Source organism: Crotalus tigris, unplaced genomic scaffold (assembly GCF_016545835.1).
Source record: "Crotalus tigris isolate CLP2741 ecotype Arizona unplaced genomic scaffold, ASM1654583v1 scf7180000018030.5226217, whole genome shotgun sequence".
NCBI classification, from domain to species: domain Eukaryota; kingdom Metazoa; phylum Chordata; class Lepidosauria; order Squamata; family Viperidae; genus Crotalus; species Crotalus tigris.
Genome location: NW_024096786.1, coordinates 4,569,628 through 4,592,764, shown reverse-complemented (window position 1 = coordinate 4,592,764; position 23,137 = coordinate 4,569,628). Strand labels below are relative to the sequence as shown.

The 23,137-nt window shown below is 39.0% G+C and overlaps 1 protein-coding gene across 2 annotated transcripts in view; it reads right to left on the bottom strand.

Moving 5' to 3' along the window:
- Positions 1 to 22,925, bottom strand: part of PPP1R14C (protein phosphatase 1 regulatory inhibitor subunit 14C) — a 57,524-nt gene extending 34,599 nt beyond the window's left edge. The window contains exon 1 of one of the 2 annotated variants that reach the window (XM_039346901.1): positions 21,108 to 22,925. In XM_039346901.1, the coding sequence (XP_039202835.1) occupies positions 21,108 to 21,383 (276 nt within the window). In that variant the 5' untranslated portion in view covers positions 21,384 to 22,925. The remainder of the gene's footprint in view (positions 1 to 21,107) is intronic. The other variant, XM_039346900.1, reaches the window with a different exon arrangement.
- Between the last annotated feature and the right edge of the window lie 212 nt (positions 22,926 to 23,137).

Here is a 23,137-nt window from a genome sequence, read left to right as displayed (position 1 = left end):
CTACATTGAAGCTTGTTCCAAAGAAACAGCTAGCACAAGCATTAAAAGATTCAAATACTGCAATATCAAGTATAAGTACCAATTCACTGCAAGAAACAAACCAACTAATGTACAGCACAGCTGCAGTTATAACTGAATACCTAGGATGCAAAATCAACAAAGAAGAAAAACAAACAAACAGTGCACTACAAAAATGGAAAGTTAGACTAGAAAATAAGATCAAGTTAAGAAAATGTGATCAAGTTAAGATCACATGCAAGCAAGCTAGAACAGATGAAAGAAAAGAAGCTGAAGAACAAGAAGACCAAAGAATACCTAATCAAGAAATACCACTTAGAAACAAGGAAGATCAAAGAAGCACTGGAAATAATAAAGCAGCAAATAACAGCTATAGCCAGGAAAATCAGTAGAAGCTCAAATTGCAAATTATAGGCAGAACCTCCAATTTCAATCCAATCAGAAACATTTCTACCAATCCATCAATGGAGAAACTGCAATGAATCAGTCAGTACCTGACAAGGAAGAAACAGTTCAGTTCTGGAAGCAGATATGGGATAACCCAAAGAAATACAAGGATGTGGCTTGGTTAAAAGAGGTGGATGCAAATAAAACAGAAGTTAAAATGAAAGAACTAGTAATAACAACAAAAATGGTAGAAAAAAGAGCAAGGAAGATCAAAAATTGGTCAGCACCAGGTGAAGATGAACTGCATGGGTTTTGGTTGAAACATCTAACTCAGTGGTTCTCAACCTTTCTAATGCCGTGACCCCATAAAACAGTTCCCCATGTTGTGGTGACCCCCAAGTGGGTGTGGCCACCAATAAGAGGGTGTAGGACAGCTAGGGAAAAGGGAAAAAAATGGCGGACTGCGTTGTTTGGCGACCCCTGTGAAATGGTCGTTTGACCCCAAATGGGGTCCCGACCCACAGGTTGAGAACCACTGATCTAACTGTTATATATCCACTCATTGCCAAGCAGTTCAACAATATACTACAAGGAGGAGAAATTGAAAAGTGGCTAACAACTGGGAAAACCTACCTAATAATGAAAAATCCAGCAAAAGGGGCAACACTATGTAACTACAAGCCAGTTACCTGCTTACCAACAACTTTCAAATTGCTAACTGTGGTAGCTGATGCAGTACAACAGTGTCTAGTTGAAAACAATCTCTTTCCACCTGAGCAAAAAGAAAACCGCCCCAATAGCAGGGGAACAAAAGATCAACTCCTAATAGACAAAATGATCTTGGAAAACTGCAAGAAAAGGAAGACCAACCTGAATGTGGCATGGATTGACTACAAAAAGGCATTTGACTCTCTACCACATGACTGGATGATCAAGTGCCTAGAAATAACAGGAGTCAGTAGAAACATCAGAAAATTTGTGTAAATATCGATGGCACAATGGAAGACACAGTTGCAGATCAATGATGAGAGACTGGGAGAGGTTAATGTCAAGAGAGGAATATTTCAAGGAGATTCATTATCACCACTACTATTTGTTATTGCACTGTTTCCTCTGTCAACAATACTGAATAACTCAGGACATGGCTATCAAACATCAAAAACATCTGCCAGACTATCCCATCTCCTTTACATGGATGATCTGAAGCTGTATGGAAAAACATCATCTGAAATAGAATCGCTGCTCAACGCTGTCCAAGATATTGCAATGGATTTTGGCTTGGACAAAGGGGCCACACTTACTATCAAACAAGGAAAAATAGTGAAAACTGAAGGAATCAAGATGCCCCACAAAAATAACATTAAGAGTCTGGATGAGGAAGATTACTACAAATACTTGGGCATCCTTCAAGCTGACAACATCAAGCACACTGAAGTCAAGAAAAAGATTAAAGGTGAATACATCAAGAGAGTGAAGAAGATCTTAAAGTCCAAACTCAATAAAGGAAATACCATGAAGGCAATCAACACCTGGGTAATTCCAGTCATTAGATACACAACTGGAATAGTGGACTGGACTCAAGCAGAACTAAAAGCAATGGATAGGAAGATCAGAAAAATAATGACAATGAACCATGCCCTTCATCCACGCAGTGACATTGACAGACTCTATCTACCAAGGTAAGTAGGTGGGCATGGAATGCTGCAAATACATCAGATGGTTGAAGAAGAAGAAATGGCTTTGGAAGAATATCTGAAGGACAATGATGAAGATGCACTGAAATTAGTATATCAGGAAGGCTTACTGACTACTGGAGAGACCAAACTGGCCTACAAGAAAGACCAAATGAAGAACAGAATAGAGGCATGGGAAGACAAAGCACTACATGGCCAGTACATTAAAAAAATAGCTGGGAAAGCAGATAATAAGAAGACCTGGCAATGGCTAAGAGCAGGAAAATTGAAGAAAGAGACCGACGGCTCTGGCTGCACAAGAATGACTACAAGCAGCGGCATGACAAAGTAGCAACAATGGATATACTCCTTTTGGAGGGATGGGATTTACTTTTTGGATGGCATGCCTATTTAATTTATAATAAAAAGGTTGATAGGGTTTTTAGATCTCATATCTTAAGAATTTCTTTACTTCGGGTTTGGAAGAAATACTATAGAAGTGATTCAAGAATTCCATTATGGGCTATTCCATGGCATGCAATAGAAGGAATAAGGAGAGGAGTTAAGGTGGATATTATTTCTTATATACAATTACTTAAGTGGGATGGTAAAAAATTAAAATCTATGGATGAATTAGCACAAGAAAATATTATTTATTCATGGTTTTAGTATAGACAATTATTGGAAAGGTGGAAGACAGATTACAAGGTGGGCTTGCTTAGAGAGGATGAGAATTTGTTAAAACAAATTAGAGATCCAAGTCGAACCCACATTAAAAGAATTTATGGTGTCTTGGTGGAATTGGATTCAGAAGCAGAGCTAGTTAAAGATTGTATGGTTAAGTGGGCACAGAATTTTGATGAACCGATTTTATTAGATACATGGGAGATTATTTGGATGAGGAATGTTAAATTCACGCAAGCCCAAAACTTACGGGAAAACTTTTATAAAATGTTTTATAGATGGCACCTTGATCCACAAAAAATGTCTCGTATGTATCCAAACCTGCAGCCTAAATGTTGGAGATGTGGTTGTTCGGATGCTACTTATTATCATATCTGGTGGTCATGTAAAAGTATTAAAGCTTTTTGGATTAAGATATGATAGAATATTCAAAGAATTTTTAAAAGAAGGATAAAATTTACTCCACAATTGTTTTTGTTGGCTATTGTTTCTGATTGTGATGATAAAGAGATTATTTTAATGTTAAATTTAATTACTGCGACTAGGTTGTTAATAGGGCAATATTGGAAGAAGGAATTTTTGCCTACTTTGCAAGAATGGTTTTTTAAAGTTTCTTATTTAGCGGAAATGGCAAAAAATTCGGCTTTTTTGAAAGATCAATCGCAAGAGAAGTATTTTTTGGTGTGGAAAAGATGGATAAATTTTATACAATATAAGTATGATATAAGAAAATATTATCTAGCTTTTGAATAATTTATATAAGTTTAAAATATTATTTAGAAGTGTAATTGTTATTATTCTTTAATTTTTTATTTTTTTATTTTCTCTTTTTTTTCCCTCTTTTTGTTCTTTATATATAATGGAGTTAAAGTATTTTACAATCTGTTTATTGAGTGTAATTATATTTGCTTAAGGTTTATTTGGGTTTAAAACTTTTTTTCTTGTAAGATCTAGTTAAGCCTGTATTCAGCTCTGGGAAGAACGGGGGAGGGTTTTGGGGTGGGTTGGGAGGGATTGGGGAAGGGGTTTTTTATTGTAAAAGTTAAAAAAAAATTAATAATAATAATAAAAAAAAGTAGCAACAATGGTGCATTGGAAGATCTGCAAGAAATATCATTTCCCTATAAGCAAGAACTGGTGGGATCATAAAATAGAGAAAGTTATGGAAATGGTAAAATTAAACTGCTCTGGGACTTCAGAATTCAAACAGACAAGCACCTGCAACATAACACCCCAGACTTAACAATTGTCAATAAGAAAGACAAAAAAGTCTCGATAGTGGATGTGGCAGTGCCTTGAGACAGCAGAATAGACAAGAAAGAACTGGAGAAGATAACAAAATACAAATACCTACAAATAGAAATAGAAAGACTGTGGCAAAGGCAAGCAAGGGTAGTACCAATAGTAATAGGCACCTTGAGTGCAATCCCAAAACAAGTGGAGCACCACTTTAACACCATTGCATTGACAAATTTGCCATTAATTGCAAAAGGCAGCCTTATTAGGAACTGCTTCCATCCTGCGACGTTATCTATAATACCATGAAACATCCACATCTGCCTATTCCAGGTCCTTGGTAAGGACTTGATAGGTAGACAAAAATGCCAAATGCCAATCCAGTCTGAACATCTGGCTGACTGTGCAATGATTGATGATGATGATGATGATGATGATGATGGTGATGATGATGATGGAAGGGACTTTGGAGGCTTCTAGCCCAACCCCCTGCTCAGGCAGGAAACCTATACCATTTCAGACAAATGGCTGTCCAGTCTCTTCTTAAAAACTTCCAGTGTTGGAGCATTCACAACTTCTGGAGGCAGGTTGTTCCACTGATTAATTGTTCTAACTGTCAGGAAATTTCTCCTTAGTTCTAAGTAGACTAGATGGTCTCCAAAAATCCCTTCCAATCTTTCTGTAAAGTCATTGTTTCCACAATGAGCATTATAGGAGGAAATATACACTTTTAACAGATGCAGAATCCTACTATTTAAGTAGCTTTAAAACCAAAAAATACAATCTACTTGGAGAGCTATGCATTTTGAAGTAGTCTTGTGGGTGTGCAGCAGGTATCACTGCAACAGTAGTTAGAAATGGTGCTATGATGCTTAGCAAAGAGTATGGGGGAGATGCAAGTTCAAATTTCTACTTAACCATGGAGACTTCCAAGTGACTGTTAACCAGTCATCTCTCAGTATAGCCTACTTCACATATCTATTCTGGGGCTATATAGCAAAGCAAGGTTCCATGATGAAAGACTTGACATAAATGTAATACAGATAGTCCTTGATTTTGGTCATAAGTAATGATGGTCATTAAGTGGGTCACCACATCCAATTTTATGACCATTTTTGCAGTGGTCATGAACCGAACACTGCAGTTATTAAGCAAACTCACTGTTTACTATGAGGTGTTTTTTTGCCAGAAACAGGAAGTAAACACCCAAATTGCATAAATTGGAGTCAAATGTTCTTAAATCTGGTCAGGTTGCCAAGTACCCAAAACGCAGCCACATGACCACATTGGGACTTCACATCCGAGTGGTAAATAGCTCTTCCCCCCACCCCCCACTGTAACACTTAACACTTGCTAACTGACCAGGCATAAATAGAGGACCATCTTTAAATGTGTTTCATCAGCATGCATTATAATGGGAGCATAAGGGTTCAGACAATAAGCTAATAAAATACAGGCAATATTTTTTTTAACCTTGGTGACCTATACGTATCTCTGTAAAAGCCTTCAGAAAGTAGCTGCCATTTATTCATATTAACCTATAAAACCAGTTTCACAACACTGCAGCAACTACTACATTGTAACAAGCGCGTGCAGTCATAGGTGTAGGCTAAAACATTCAAATCACTTAAAATACACCATCACAATGTTCAATATATGAACCATGAACTCTAGAATACCACTAGAAAAAGAACAGCAGCAGGAAAATACATTAATTAAAAGTGTAGCATGCATCCATGTGAGAAAGCAGCGAGTCGGACCATTAACACTGTCTCCATGATTTAAAAAGGAGTAAATCCCGTTTCTTAGGGAAAGGCATTCTAGAGATGGAAGGCGACATGAAATTGAGACTGGAAATGGAAGCAGTGGGCCATTTAGAGCAGAGCTGCAGTTATCTGAGCAGACTCCTGAACTTGGGATTGAATGCCATAGGTTGCCTAGTCTGGAATTAAATTGAATTTCACTTATATTGAAATGTAAGCAAAAATAAACATTGCATATATGACTCCTCTATTTAATTATTGTTAAACAATACAATTTGATAACAATTTTATGAAATTGGGGGGAGAAGGAGCACATCAAAGACTTTACATTTTACATCCAAAGGCAGGATGGGGATATTTAGTTTATGTACTTCTGATTTAGGCAAGAGGGTTGTCCAATAGTAGGACAGGTTGATTTATCTTCTGAAATGAAAGAAATACAGTACTTGGAAAAATCAGTACATTCCAAAGTATTAATCAAGACACTCCTAACAACCTAATAACCCTAGTCATAGATCATACCAGTTTAATCTGACAGAATTATAATACTAAATAAGATTCAATTTGGGGAAGCAAAAATCATTTAAATTTGCAGATAGTTAAGATATAGAATATAATTAATAAATCTGCTTTAGTCTGTCGATAAAGTTGTCACATTTCCCCCTCAAGCTTAGTCAAGTTTATAATATGTGTAAGATTACACATTAGGCATGACAAATATGCTTTCCCAAACAGGAAAGTAGATAAACACTTCCAGTGAATTCCCTTACAAAATATTTGAGAATAGAATAAAAAAAAATCTAAAGTGAATGATAAGCTTTTGTGGATTCTGCAAGGTCATTTCCTTAGGACTAATAAATTATATTTCAGATAGATAGATAAATAATAGATAGACAGACAGACAGACAGACAGACAGATAATCCTTGACTAATGACCTACCCCCAAAAAAGGTAACTTATGAGTTCTAATGGTCTCCTCTACAGTTATGTCACTAAACATCAGGTGCTCAGCAAGATGGCCACATTTACGGCTGTTTGTAGCATCCTGCAGTCAAGTGACTATTTTATGATCGTTTTGCTGAAAACTGGCATTTACTTCTGGATTTTTGGCAAAATCACAATGACAGCAAATCAATGATTCACTTAACAACCATGGTATTTGCTTAACAATAGCCACAAAAAACCATTGTAAAATAGGATTGGTCACATGACTGACCTATTTTACAACCATTATGACATACAACTGTAATGGGCAGGCTCCATTACGCTCATATGTCGAGCTTTCTCTCTCTCTCTCTCTCTCTCTCTCTTCGTATGAGATTCTCTGAGACTGTCTAGACATGGCCCTGCAGGTTTCTTGGCAAGATTTTCCAGAAGTGGTTTGCCATTGCCTCTTTCCTAAGGTTGAGAGAAAATGACTGGCCCATGATCACCTAGTCCTAGCTGCTTTGTGTTCAATGAATAAATACATGGGGGAGTAAAAACCAACAACCTCAAAATGAGATTTACATTATTTTCCAAAGTTCTAACAGCAGTTCTGTAATCTTAGTGGGTCTTGGAGTGACAGATATTCTTCCACCTAAATTTGTACAGGAAGAAAATGGACCTCACCCATGCTAGTGAACATAGCTGATACTCTGGTTAGTAGTTTGAGCAGAAGAGTCTACAGGATCATAATTCATGCTGAAGCTTTTCTACTGCTTGCAGTGTGAACACAGCTCTGTGTATTAATGTCACTCCTGCATCATATACTTGAGAAAGATATTAGGTTAAAGTAAAAATCCTCTCAAGACAATCTGACCTGAACTCCTGGAACAAACTTGTTGATAAGTGAATTTTATTGTTATCTAAGTCTATTTTAAGAACATGGAAGACATTGGTTTTTCTTTGTGTCTGCTTATATATGAACCCAATCCAATTTCATATTATTAAAAATCAGATATGGGCTACTTTAAACATGCTTACTATACACTATTTTCCTCATCCTGTGGTATTAAATGGCACTCTTATTTGTGGGAACCAGCATTTTGAAATCCCTTCCTGCTGCCTTAGAATACTATTAAAAAGGGTTCCTTGAATAATTTATTTATATTCTAAATATAGCTAAGCCCATCAAGTTTCCAGATTTTTAAAGCAGCAGACCCTACAAAATCTTTATTCATTATTTTCCAAATCCATTAACTGAAGAGATAAATTTCATCTGAATTGATAATGTTAAATATTGCTGTGATGGGTTGTGTATGTTGCTGTTGTTCAAGTTTGCTACAATGAGTTTGTGCTCATCTAAATAAAGTTCTGATGCAGCTTCTCTTGTGGGAGGTTGGGTTATTGCTTTGGAAGTGGAGTGCTTGATTAGTGTGATTTCAACTTTTATCCCAGATTACTTATGCTTAGATAATGTATGTTAAAATTATTGCCTCTAGAAGTAACAAGCTACTCAGTCTAGAGACTGTCCTACAAATCCATTGATGTCATCCATGTAGACAAGTATTGCTTGAGTTAGGACTTACAATGGAGCCTAAAATTTCCATTGCCAAGCAAGGCAGTTGTTAAGTGAGTTTTGCCCCATTTTATGATCTTTCTTGCCACAGTTGTTAAGTGAATCACTGCACTTGTTAGGTTAGTACCGGTAACACAATTGTTAAGTGAATCTGCCTTCCCCATTGACCTTGCTTGTCAGAAAGTCATCCTTAATGGAATTGCATATACATGGAGGGAAGTGTGCAGTGGAGTACTGTCTTAGGCCCAGTAATCTTCAATATCTGCATCAATTATCTAGACAAAGGGATAGACGGAGAACTCATCAAACTGGCAGGAATAGCCAACATCCCAGAATATAGGCTTAAGATTCGAAAGGATATTGACAGACTTGAACACTGAGCCCCATCTAATAAAATGAAATTCAATAGTGAGAAAAGTAAGGTTCTACATTTAGGCAAGAAAAATCAAATGCACAGGTACAGAATAGGTGGAACCTGGGTCAATAATGGTAACTCTGAGAGGATCTTGGAGTTCTAGTGACAGTCACTTAAATATGAGCCAGCAGTGTGCTGCAGCTGCCAAAAAAACCAACACAGTGCTAGGCTGCATTAACAGAGGGGTAGAATCAAGATCACGTGATGTGTTAATGCTGTTTTATAATGCCTTACTAAGACCACACTTGGAATATTGCATCCAATTTGGGTCACCACATTATAAAAAAGATGTTGAGACTCTAGAAATAGTGCAGAGAAGAATAACAAAGATGATTAGAGGTCTAGAGGCTAAAAAATACAAAAAATGGTTGCAGGAATTGGGTATGTCTAGTTTAAAGAAAAGAAGGACTGGGATGACATGGTAGCAGTGTTCCAACTTCCGAGGGGTTGCCACAAAGAAGAGGAGATCAACCTATTCTCTAAAGCACCTGAAGACAAGATAAGAAGCAATGGATGGAAAATAATCAAGGAGAAAACCAACCTAGAACTAAGGAGAAATTTCCTGACCGTTAGAATGACTTGCCTTCAGAAGTTATGGGTGCTCCAACGCTGGAGGTTTTTAAGAGGTTGGACCGCCATTTATCTGAAATGGTATAGGGCTTCCTGCTTAAGCAGGGGTTGGACTAAAAGACCTCCAAAGTCCTTTCCAACTTCGTTATTCTGTTCAGTCGCAAAAGATGATTTAATGACCCAAGGACACTGCAATCATAATACATATCAAATTTTAATCATGTGACCTTAGGGATGCAGCAATTGTCATGTGTGAAAAATGGTCATAAGTCACTTTTTTCAGTGTGTTGTAATTTTGAATGGTCATTAAACAAGAGGTTGTAAGTCAAGGATTACCTATATAGGGCCTCCTACATCTTCCAAAACTTCTGCTGAGATGCTGAAGGACAACAAACGCAGGTCACAAGATTAGTCTTCAGAGTTGCTTTGCAGCATGACAGCCACGTTTTCTCAAGGGCCACATAAGGCCCCCCGGGACATCTGATGTAGCATTCAAGACAATGATTCAGTACAACCATAATTGGCTCCTGTGAGGCATTACTGCATTGTAGTGATCCCTATGAAAATTACTAAAGATTAGTTTGAGAACTAACCACTGTTCCATGATATAAATATCAAATAGTTGTCTTGTTTCTAAAAATGGGTAGCTCCAGTTTTTTGAAGAAATATAATAAGGGGTAAACCACTTTTAAAGAAAAAAAAACTATGGGCTTTTTACTTCAGAATGAAAAAACTTGAATGCTTTGGGACGCATCTCCTATGCTGCCAGAGAATGCTTGCCAGAAGCAATCATATGGAGAAAGAAACATTACAATTATTTCTCTACCCAATGGGCCGATTTTTAAAGATAATGAGACACTAGAACTAAAACATACAATCCTGTAAATATGTAGTTCCTATAGACCTCAGTCAAACAGTGGAGAAAATGATGATAGAGAGGCAATTCCTAGCATCCAGATGAATCAAAATCTCTCAAGCAACTATATCTATTTATAAAGAACTCTCATCTCTGCAGACTACAATTCCCAAGCTTCAGTTTTCAAATTTGCTCAAAGCCAGCAGGGAGGCTTCATGTTGCTTCATGCAGCAGCAGTGCAAGGTATAATGGCTAAGCAAAGAAGCTTAAAATAAAGTATAAAGTTTAGATTTAAATATGCTTTTGAAATATCCAGTTAATCACTTAAGTTTTAAAGAATTCTACTGCCCCTTCATAAGATGCTAAAAGCAATGTACACCACAATGTTCTTGCTGCTATATGTACTTTTAATAACTAAGAAATCATAGTTTCCTCTCCTGTCAAAATGAAGGTTTATAGACTCTTTGGATATAACTCCTTCAACTGGTATTAACACAAATCATACTGCTGAACTATGGATGCTTCTAAATGGACAGCTTTATGCCTATTCCAAGGCCTAAAGACGTACAGCTATTCTGAGATTCTCTTGTAATGTGTAAATTGTCCCATAATTTCTTCAAACTGAAACTGTCTGGATGTTCCCATCACCTTCTCTGAACACAGAAGAGCAACTGCTGGCAACAGCGATCAAAAAGGTTATGCAACAGGAAAACTATCAAAATATAAACTGAACACGGCATAAAATAGAAATGAAGACGCACCAGAACTGGGAAAAAAAATCACATTTGGATAAATGTTAATGAGATTAATGAGATTTTTTTCATGTTCTATTACATGGCTTACTACTGGTTATTACTGATGGTCCACCTGATAAAGTCTTCAGTGTGTGTGAACCAAAAACCATTCAAGAATACTATTTTAATCTATATTTGATTAACATTTTGCAACATGCAGCCTGACATAAGATTTTTTTTCTTATACTACATACATTTCAAGGCTTAAGGAGAAAAAAAGCAGATAAAAATAGTGTATGCCTGGAATCAAAAATGTTCTCTCATGGTGCAACTATTAGACAGGACATACAAGTAGCAATGTGCAAACAGATTCATTTTCTAGCAGAAGGATTATTTTGGGGGCTAACATGTATTCTAAATTCATTTAGAATGTATGCAAAAGCTGTACCGATTTTATAAGTATTAATAAAAGTTTCACTTAACAGCTGTCAGTTCGAAGAGCTAATAATATAACATTTAATATAATATAAATCTTTGCAGGTCTGAATTATAAAATTCCAGAGTAAATTCTTTTAAGCAGGAACATGTAAGAAAAACATGAAATTCAATGCCTTTCTTCGTTGACAAAGTTATGTATGATATAACTTTTCTTGATGAGGATAAGAAGATAGAATAAAAACAGATTTCTGGCTTGGTGACTTAATTTTCACAATCTATCAAAGGAGCTTCTAGCTTCATTAACACAACTCATTTTTCCCTTGAAGAGAATGGCTGGGTTCCAACCACTTACTTATATAATCACATTTTTTTATATGCAAAATCAGCAGCATTGCAATTTATTCATTTAGTTACTGATGTCTGAAAGGTACATACAGTATTCAGGCAGAGTATTGCTATAAGTACTATACTTATGCCCTTTGAGCTAGTAATTATCCAATTAGAGCTTCATAAAAGCAAAGCATCCCCCCCTCCTCCATCCACCCACCTAGGAGGGGAAATACTTACATTAGCCTGCAGACCTAATATTATTTTAAACAAGAACTTCAACCGTCTATTATTAGGAACCACCTTGAGTTGGTTAGAAGAAGTTAAATGAATGAATGAATGAATGAATGAATGGTCTATTATCTGTTATATTCTAAAAAGCACACACATTCTATAATCCACTTTGTATTCAATGATCCACTTATATACTGTACAGAGAAACAAACACATGAAATAAGGGAAGTTGATCCTAGGACAGTGGTGGCAAACCTAAGGCACGGGTGCCAGAGGCGGCACTCGGAGCCCTCTTTGTGAGCACACGTGCTGTTGCCCCAGCCTTGCCTCCCCCCATAACCCCTTCCTCTCCAGCAGCCCCCCTGAAGGAGAGTCGCCCCCGAGCGTGGCCCACACGGAGCAGCGCAGCCAAGGACATGGCAGCCAGGCAGCGTAGACAAGACTCTGCCCTCACACCCCATCATGCAGTTGATGCTTCAGGGCACGGGCAGAGGGTGTGGCCTCCATAGCGCTGCTGGGCTGCCTGGATGATCTGCGGCGGGCCCTGGAGGCAGTGAGTGGTCCTGTGGGCGGGCGGGGGATGGGGTGGAGCGGGGGCAGGGCAGGGGGTGGAGTGGGGACAGGGCCAGTTTTTGGGCACTCGGTCTCTAAAAGGTTCGCCATCACTGTCGTAGGATAATAATATCAGTTTGGGTCCGAAAGTATACTAGGGAGGAAAAGAAAGCAAAGGGAACAAAAAAGCTGTTGGGAAATGTAATGTAAATATTTGAAGGATCTAGGGGGGTTTGAACCAACTGCAGGATGTGAATACAGGAGAATGTAAAATTTTAAAAAGTTACATATTTTTTTCAGGGGCTGTTTTATTTATTACAGGTAGTCTTCAAATTACATCTATTCTGGAGACTACCCATTATGGTCATAAGTCACGACAGTCAGAAACTGTGCTGAAAACCAAAATGTGGTCACTTGACTGCAGGAAATGGCAAATGGCTCTAAATATAGCTGCACTGCCAAGCGCCCCAAATTCACTATAATCATGATGGGTGGGCGATTATCAGAACTTTCAATCTGGGTTGTAACCCCAAAGTAGGTCTGTTTAACTTTGGAAGCTAAGCAACTAGTTATAAGTCGAAGACTATCTGTAATTAATTGTTTTAATGTGTAAACAAAGCTAATATTACAAGCCATTTGGATAAATCTCCCTTTTTTCGAAAGCTATCAGACATTCCTTTACTTTCCAAAAGGACCCCCATTACTGCTCTAAAAAAATTATTGTTGAACAGTACAGGTTTTCTTCTTGAGCTCCTTGTATGCTATAGCTGCCTGGCAAATATATCATTTTAAGTTTTTAAAGGATCTGATCTTAGATTTTTATATGTATCTTTAATTTTCCATCAATGAATTTTTTTGAATATAACTGAATTTTTGAGATTTGTCCTTAAATTATTATAATTGCAAATGCTAAGTTGATAGGAAATTACTTTGTGTATTTTTTTTTTAAAAATTGTCTGAAGGAACACCTAGTTCTTAGAAATAGTAGATGAAACACAGATTTTCCCTGCATTTATCCTCAATTCCATCAGCTTTTGTGCATATTCAGTATCTGCGGTATATTTCATTCATTAATCTATTGTTTATATTAAAAAAATAAGTGCACTCTTTCTTAATTTGAATGGATGTGGAGGCAATTCATTGATCTCTAAAGAATTGAGAACTGGTCTTGGCTACTTATTTTCAGCCTCTTTTCTGATTATTTTATCTACATTGTAGATAATGGGTTTTAGTTCCGCCATTTTTACTAAAGACACAGCCAATTTTGTGACATGGCTCTTTTTTTAGAGCCAAGAGTGCAGAATGTATTGAGTAAGGATAGATTATTGTGATGGATGTACCTTATTATATTCCATATCTTCTCCTACCAACTGCATCTGGTATCTTCAACAAGTAGTGCTAGTTATTCCCTGCTGATCTGATAAGGAAAGAATCATTTCTGTTCAGAAGTATTGTTAAGCTCTTGAGAAGCTTTCTTTCTGTTCACATTCAGCGCTTGTTCTGGAAGACATATCCTTTCTTAATTAAAAAAAAAAACCACCAGGTGCCCCCAACTTTGCCAAATGCCTCCCCATCCTTCACAGATTTTTGTAGGGGATTCACCTCAACATAAGCATTTCATCTCGTAGGGATGGGCTGCTTTGCCTCAACGAAATGTTGGAAAATCCATCTTGCTTTCGTGGACGCAGAACACATATGCAGAACCCAGACACTTCACTGGTGGGGAGCAGGGTGCCACTCTCATTGGTTTGAAGGTATGTGAATGTGGGGGGGGGGATTCATTCAAATACCTAACCGAGCAAAACAGATTTTCAAAGATTTGCACAGCTCTAATGGAGATATCTCTATTGAACAACAGAAACAAGGCACAATAATAGTACCTTTGGCTCCTAATACCTAAAACAGGGTCTTCAAACTTGGCTTGTGGACTTCAATTCCCCTGGCTGGCTGAGGAATTCTTGGAGTTGAAGTCCACAAGTCCACAAGTCTTAAAGTTGCCAAGTTTGAAGTCCCTTGACCTAAAAGAATGATTCTACATAGTAAGATTTGATAACTTACCACTAACATTTGAAATCCTTAGACCAATGAACATCCTTTAGAATAATTCCATCCATCCATCCAGCCTACATTAGAAATAAGAATGGCCCTGTTAGATCAGACCCCTGGCCCATTTATCCAGCGGTCTGTTCTTATAGTGGCCAACCAATTGCACAAGGAAGCCTAATAGTCTCCCAGGAGATGGCCTTCAGAGGCAGTCACATTCCCATCAATATTAATAACTGTTGATCCCCCAAATTTCCATGAATTGGTCAATCTCTTTTTTAAAAAAAACTAATCGAACTGACACCTTCATTGAACTATTTACCATTAGATCTCTTTCTTCATTTTTCACTGTTAATCTCTGGTCCTATTGATTTTAGATTTTAGTAGATAGGATTGTTTATATTATGCACCAATATGCAATCCTTTAGACTTGCTTATGTTGAATGATATCTGCCATTTTGACACCCATATTTACATCACAACTTTAAAATTGTGCTTTCATCAAATTCTCTGTATGTATATTCAGGATGCACACATAACTGAAATTTGGAAGGCAAAATTTCACATTTCCCTTTCCCAAGAAAGTGAGTCTGAAATATTCAAGTGGCATTATCTCAGTCAGGCAAATGGATTACACACATGCTTGGAAAAAGGCAACAAATAAGCCCTGCCTGCTGGCAACTCACATTCTTAATCTGGGTAATACAGTTATGATTCAAACAAGAATTTGCACAGTGCTCAAGTTATTTGAAAGACATAATTGCTTTCTCAGTAATCCAAATTGCTTGCAGGCATAGAACATTTTATCTGAGAATAGGTCCTTATTTGGATTTGTGTTTATGCTCTAGTCCACTTGAGAAACCAGGTTCATCCTCTTGAGATCCTCCTGGCTCTGAGCAAATACGCTTTTGTCCACTTTAAACTAGCAGACCCATTTCTAGAGCTGTGCCCTAATCACATTATCACTGCATCACTGAAATCTTCTTTACACTTGATTGTCTTTCTGAGCATTTTAAGAAATTTGTTTGATACAATTCAGTACCAGCAATGTTTCTGACACAGGTCAGTTCTTAGAAGGCTGTGACCCTACTTTTTGTAAATTTTTCACCAGCTTCTAGTTCATTTGTGGTCTCATCTTTTTTTACCATAAATCTTAAATGAACTAAGATCAAGAAGATCTCCTTTATGAAACTACTGAATCTATTGCAGAGGGAATTCTTATTGCGAACGAAGGTGAATATACGTGTCCCAGGATAATACTGCAGGATCCATTCTAGGTCAGCCACTGACAATTTTTATTATTTGTCAACATATGGTTTGTGTTTGGTTAGGATACAGGCTGGAATTTTCTCTTTAAGACCTCAACCAGAATACCTGTCCATCATGCCAGCAAAATCCCAGAAGGATATCCCATGTTGAGAAGGCTTACCTAATCTGTGAAAACCTTTTCAGTAGGCTAGGAGGCTTGTGTTACATTCTCCATGATGTTCTGCAATTGGCTCACAATGGCTTGTTTCAAGCAGAAAAATGAGATGGCAAATTGCTGATCTATTAATTTTCTGCTATATTCCATTTTTTCCATTTACCTTGTGATTTTAGAGTGCACTTGTCTTATTTGAACTGTTGCTGTAAGTCACCTTGAGTATTTTAATAGAAAAGGAAGATCATGTTTACCGAAAAATAAATGAACCATTTTGGTAGTTCATTGTTCTCTAATCTTTTGCTCCCAAGATTCAAGCAAAGTAATATACATTACACGTCATATTTGAATAGAGCTATAATGAGGGTATCACCAAAGATGACAACACTGAGTCAACCACAGTTGAGTTCTAAGACAGCTAAGCAAGATCTGTCTTGATTAGCACCTGGATGTCCATACACTACAGTAGGAAATCCCAGGACAGCAGATTAGATTGGGAAGTTATAAAAAAGCTCCCAAAAGAAGAAAGTGGCAAACCAATTTCTTACTCTGCTGAGAAAATGATATGGATTATCCCTGTAATCACCAGGAATCAAGTTCAATTTGGGGTAGTCTCTGTTTATAATAGCAGCATGTTAGGATTTGGTGTCTCTTGCTCTCTGCCAATAATATAGAAAAAATAAAATCCAAGTTCTCTTTCATATGGACAGCAAGAAGTTTATTTTTGTTCATTCTATTCCTGAATGAGAATTCATGAATGAACAAATCTCCTCGGAACATCAACAGTATTGTCTTTATCTTAAGCAACAGAACTTAAGCACAGCAGTGAGTCAAGAAGTACAAGTAGTTCTCAACTTACAACCAAAACTGAGCCCAAAATTTCAGTTGCTAAATGAGACGCTTGTTAAGTGAGTTTTGCCCCATTTTATGACCTTTCTCACCACAGTTGTTAAGCGAATCACTGCAGTTGTCAAGTTAATAACACGGCTGTTAAGTGAATCTGGCTTCCCCATTGATTTTGCTTGGCAGAAGGTCACAAAAGGTGACCCCCCACGTGACCCCGGAACACTGCTACCATCAAAAAATATGAGTCATTTGCCAAGTGTCCGAATTTTAATCATGTGACCATGGGGATGCTGCAATAGTTATCTGAAAAACGGTCATAAGTCACTATATTCAGTGCCGCTGTAACTTTGAATGGTCACTAAATGAACTGTTGTAGGTTGAGGATTACCTTTAATACATTTTGAGCCCTTTCTCACTCTTCATTCTCATTCTCAATGTTTAGTTATAGCAAGCTGAACAAGACCAAGCAATAAGATGTTACCGGGATGAGGGCATTGAACAGGAAAGGTAATAGATCAAATATGTATTTCTTCTTGTTTTCCCACTCCCACTCCTAGGACAGTGACAGTCTATCACCTTTTCCCTAAATAAAAAGACTAGCAAGAGTGAGAACAAACAGCGAGGAAAGATATTACCCTTTCATTGCCGGCCAGTATTGATTTATCCCTGGTGGAGGGATACCGGCATTCATACGTTCTCCATGCAAGAGAGGATACACCCAAAAATGGGTTGGGGGAGGAGGGAAAGAAGATTGACTTGGCTCTTTTCTCCACCCATGCTATTCTTTTGATCAAAGTCTACAATATTAAGGATAGGCTTCCAACATGTCTATTCTCTGATGTATTTTATTTTTAGTCTTCAACGGGAATGCCATCTTGTATGTAGTCAAAACTGCAGGTTCCACACATAAATGTCAGATGTCAACCGACGCCAGAGAACTATTGGCAGTGTGTTAGTTCAAGAAATCTTTAGAAAGAAAGCTAAAAATGGAGCTCTTAGGAATAAACATTAGTTGGGTATTGAAATGACTCGACAAGCCAAAATGTGGCTTACTGGTGAACATGACCACTGGTGAGTGTCTCCTTTCAAGCATGAAAGTTAAAAAGCAGTTGCCCAGTTTGTTTTAACTTACTTTGTCATCTTCACAGTAGTTCTGCAGCATCTAGCCAGAAAATGATCTACCACCAGCCACAGGCATCTTTCCTGAATTGTTCTGAAAATTTAAATGTCCACAGGCATGGAAGTGAGCTCTACCACACAAATCAGTGAAGAAAAAGTAAGATGCGCAAATAACTGGAAGAGGGCATCTGTCCATCTAGCCCAGGGGTAGGCAACCTTGGCTCTTTTATGACTCATGGACTTCAACTCCCAGAATTCCTGAGCCAGCCATGCTGGCTCAGGAATTCTGGGAGTTAAAATCCACGAGTCATAAAAGAGCCAAGGTTGCCTACCCCTGATCTAGCTCATTCCAGTTTCCCAACTGAAGAAGTTAGCAGAAAAGAGTAGTATTCTTATTCTTTTCTAATCCTGTTCTTATTTAGCATGACATGTTAAACTAATAGCCTTGTTCATAAAAAGCATTGCCCATCTTGCAGAATGGAAGGACCTGAGAGACAGCAGGGTGTGACAGCCATACAACATGGTTCACACTACATATTAATGGTTCATAGTAATCTCACAAGCTCAGGTTGCCCAAGTTGCTTAAACGGGTTACTTACACACCTAGCAGCTACATTTACTAAAAGCTAACTTGGTTAGTTTTTCTCTAGCAAGAAAGAAAAAACAGGTCATTTGGTTAGACTAAGGTTCAATGTACTATACAAACTCAGTACACTGGCTGATTCAGTAATCACATTATTTATGTTGGGTGAATGCAGCCTATGATGTGGTCCAGCTATATTAAATTTTGAACGAAGACTGAATGAAATACAGATTATAATATCCCATAATATTATCCAGTATTTTTATTTCCTTACTGCACTGTAGGTTAGATAGAAAGAATAATACGTAACAACCTTCCAACATCATTCACTATTTTATTCCAATATCATTCTCTATTCTACCTCTGTTGTAGATCGGGTGGTTGTGCTAAGACATAGCTTACACGTACCTTGCAACATAATCCATTGTTAATTAAATCCTTTGTTCTTGTTCGGTTGCAACAAAGCCCCATCTCAGAGTAAATTAACCTCTACTGACTTGAAACAGCGTAACTGCACTTCTCAATCTTCAAAAGCATAGTTAAAAGTTTTGGAGTTAAAAGACGATTCCTGTCAGAGCAGAAATCCTTGTATTTTGACATACGCTTTCCCAATGGGAAAAAAAAAAAAAACATAGGTCAGACAAATCCGGAGTGGTTTGTCTGACACATATGCCAGGCATGGTGCTAAGACAGCCCAGAGCAGCTGGCTGTGGTGGAGGAAAGCACTGAGCAGCTACCAAAGGGGAAGACAGCATGACCTCACCTGACATCCACAAGTCAGATAGTCCAGTCTGACATATGGGATTGGACCCACTGTCTCCACTTCCCTGTTGCAGATAATTAATTTCTAGGCTTCTCAACTTAAGCAACTTTAAAATGTGTGGACTTCAACTCCCAGAATTCTCCAGAGAGCTATGCTGCCTGGAGAATTCTGGGACTTGAAGTCTACCTACCTTACAATGGCCAAGGTTGAAAAACACTGCCCTAGTGCTGTCAAAACAGATATGGAGCTATACCAGCTTTCCCTCCTTAATGAACTTTCTGGTAAGCAAAAAGATAGAAGAGGTGATGGGGAAAATATGGGAGATTTTGTAAAATGCACCAGTTTCTTAAAAATTCCTTTGCCCAATTGTTCCTCGGGTTTTAAAGAAAGGTCTGCTTTCAAAATATTAGCTGTGCAGTAAAGTGATAGTTTCTTAGGAAACTGACTTTGGTATTATAGGCTATCATGGCTACTTCTAAAGGAGCAGACTTCATTTATTTATTGCCACGACGTGAGGCAGTGAAAGATTTAAAAATGGCAAAATGTTTATGGAAACCGATGCTGTCATTGTGTAATTTTGTTGATTAACATTTTTTTTTTAAAAAAAAAAAATCAAACCCCACTAGAATACATTTGAGAACCAGAAGAAGCTGAAAACTATCCCTTCAGGTGCACTTTTAAAAGAACCTACATAAAATGCTATTTGCTAACACTGTATTTCCTTTGGCTCTAGGGACAACTAATAATCTTTTACTAATTCAGTGTTCGCTTTCACTAGCGCACACATCGAAATGTCACTTTTCACTCAACGGGAAGATCCTTGGTGCAGAGGAAAATAAATCAGGTTCTCATTTACCTTCTCTATTCACAAGCCTCAACAGATTCCGGCTCAAGCTTTAAATATACTGGGGGGAAGGGGAGAAGATTGCAAGAGGTTCATCCCTAAAGTTCTTTCCACCTTAGGTGGCTTTACTTAATCAGAAAAGCCCACTTCGCCTAACCAACTGAGATTAATAAAACCTATTTTCATCCTAAAACTGCAGTTTAGAATCCCAGATGGAGGGAATTTAGCAGTCAGAAAGATGAACAGACATGGCATCTATAATTACAAAAACTGTGTGGTATTATATGTCACTAGGAATTTTAAACCCAGGAAGGCAGGAAAAGGACACCTCCTCCTCCTGGCTGAAATAAATCAGAGCTTCACTGCCTTGCCGGGTTAAGGACCTCAGCTAAACTGATATAGGCAGAAACACAGAGTATGACATGTATCACATGGTACATAAAGCACACACACCGCATGCATGAACGTTAAGCTCCCCCCCCCAAACTGTATACATACGGTCTACTTATTTTCAAGAAACAACAAAGGTAACTATCACAGTGTGCAAAATAAGACCCCTTCATTGATGCACCGAATGCCCTGGCAAATAAAAGGAGAGGAAGCAGGAAAAGGCGGCAAAGAAGGGAGAAGGAACATCAGGAATGTCATTTGGAGGTGGCAGCGCTCAGGGACACTCACGCCCGCTCCCAATAAGGCAAACTACATTTCCCACCCACTCCCCCAACCCTCGTCCTTTTCAAACTGTTAGGAAAGGACCTCCTCGCTAGCGGATGGGTGGTTCCGTCTCTACTCCGGAACGTCTGAACTGCAAAAACACGAGTAGAAAAGGGAGAGACTTAATCCCGCGAGGAAGGAGCCGCGAGGGTGAGCTAAAGCTTCCCGGCGAGGTGGCCGAGAGCAGCGCAGCCTCCCCTCCAGCTGCACAAGGCAGGCAGCGAGAGCCCAGTCCGCGGCTCCCGCTTTCCAGCGGCTCAGCTCTCCCGAAGGAGAGCCGGACCGTCAGGGGTGTGGCGCGCTTGCCTCGACGGCTCGGGGCGTCCGTAATTCGGACGCGCCTACAGGGCGAGATCGGTCTGCGAAGGGGCGCAACAACGACGGGTACCTCGCAGCCGTACAGCTGCCCGAGCTGCTCCACGATCCACTCCTCCAGCACGAGCCTTTTGCGCAGCTCTTTCCGATCGTACTTGACCGTCACTTTGCCCTGCTGGTGGCGCCGCTGCTGCTGGACTTGGACCACGGCGGCTGGGGCGACCGAATCTTCACGGGAGGCGCTTCCCCCGCGCGGGCTCTGAAAGAAAACCCGGGTCCCTCCGCCGGTGCCTCCCCCGGCGGCGGCGGCGGCGGGGCCCGGTTCGCTACCTCCGGTAACCACCGACATGTTCCAGCTCAGCCTCGTGGGCAGATCCGTTCCTCCGGGCGATCGGGGCTTCGGGGAGCGTCGCCGGAGGTATGGCTGCCGACGAAGATGACCTCCTCCGGCCACGCCGCCGCCGCCGCCGCCGCCGTGTGGGAGCGCTCGCCTCGCCTACACCTGCGGTTCGTAGCCTCTCACGGCACTGCTCGCTCCTCCGCCGCCGGTTCGGCAGGAGGAAGGCGGGGTGTCCAGCAGACTGAAAACGGGGCGGGGACAGCGCCTTAAAGACACCGCGAGCGCCTCGCTACGACAGACATTTGCCCCTTCTGGGTCCTTAGGGGCCGCTCCGGGCCTTTCCCTCGACGGGTCGCCTGCGCCTTTAAGGCGATTGCAGAGCGACTATTTTGGGGCCGACTTAGAGCTGTTGGGGGTCTGGATTGAAATCCCCTCGGCAGAGCTTTGCCCTCCTGTTCACGCAGCTCGTTGAAGGCCAAAAATCATAGGGGGGGGGGGGGAGAGATTCCCGTCCCGACTGATCTTTTTCTCTGATACTAACATAATTTTGGTTCCGCCAAATGTTTGTGTGGGACTTCAAAAGTCTCTTGCATCCGACAAGTCATCTGGAAGAGACAACAAAAGCGGTGAACATATTTGTGCAGCTGTGTTAACAGGCTGTGGTTTGCTTATTTGTGGCTTGTAAATCAAGATGGGCATTTAAATCTCACATTTAGCTATATGTGTGAGCAAAGAAAGTACCGAAATCATTAGGAGTAAGCAAACTATGGGTTTACAGGGGTGATCGAGATCTGTTTCCATGAATAACCATTGTTGGCTTAGCTGTGATTAGTTGAAAAAAATGTATTCATACAAATTCATGCATAATTAAAAAATAAGACTGTGGAATCTGTGAATTCAGGATTAAAGTGGTATGATTCTTCAAGCAGTTATGTTTGGTCAATCTTAGCCACCCAGTTTTTGTTCTTGGGAATTTAAAACAATAGTAAGGAAACTAAAATGTTTGGACACTTGGATGGTCTTGCAAAAGTCTCTATCTTCAGGAGTACATAAAACACAGCTGCTGTTGAATAATATAATCCTAAAGTTGCCGACACAATAACTGGAGCATATTAAATTCCCCTGGATTTATTTCTGTTGTTATTCTCTGGATCTCTCTGAATCCTTCTTAGTGTTATGCTCCAAATTGTACAAAATATTCAACATGGGATTTGGCCAACACAATGAAATGGAGCACTTTCTTCCTGTGTTTTTAAAAGTATCCAAATTGTCCTTGCCTTTTTTGCAGCTACATTGCACCATTCACTCATATATTGTATGTAATTATCTACTTTTTCAAAATGTTTATGTAAGTACTATTACCAAGCCAGGTGTCCTCCATCCTATACCTGTAGATTTGATTTCTGATTCCTAAGGGAAGAAATTTGCATTTGATACTGCTAAATATCATTACATTATCTTCAGGGAGAAAGTATTCAAGCAAGGAATATAATTATGTAATTATACAAAGTACTAGATAATTGCAATAGAAAATGCCTAACTTTGATGACTAAAAAGCAAAGGCTGACGTCTTAATTAGATGCAATATTCTAAAAAGCACATTAACTAATATATATTATGGTTAAGCCAAATAAAGGTTCACAAAATGTACAAGCTTTCAAAGATCTCCACAATTTTTTTTTCTTAAATTATTACAAAAACATCTGAGGAATGTAAAAGAAAATAAAAGAATTTATATTTAATTTAAATAATAAATTCTTCCT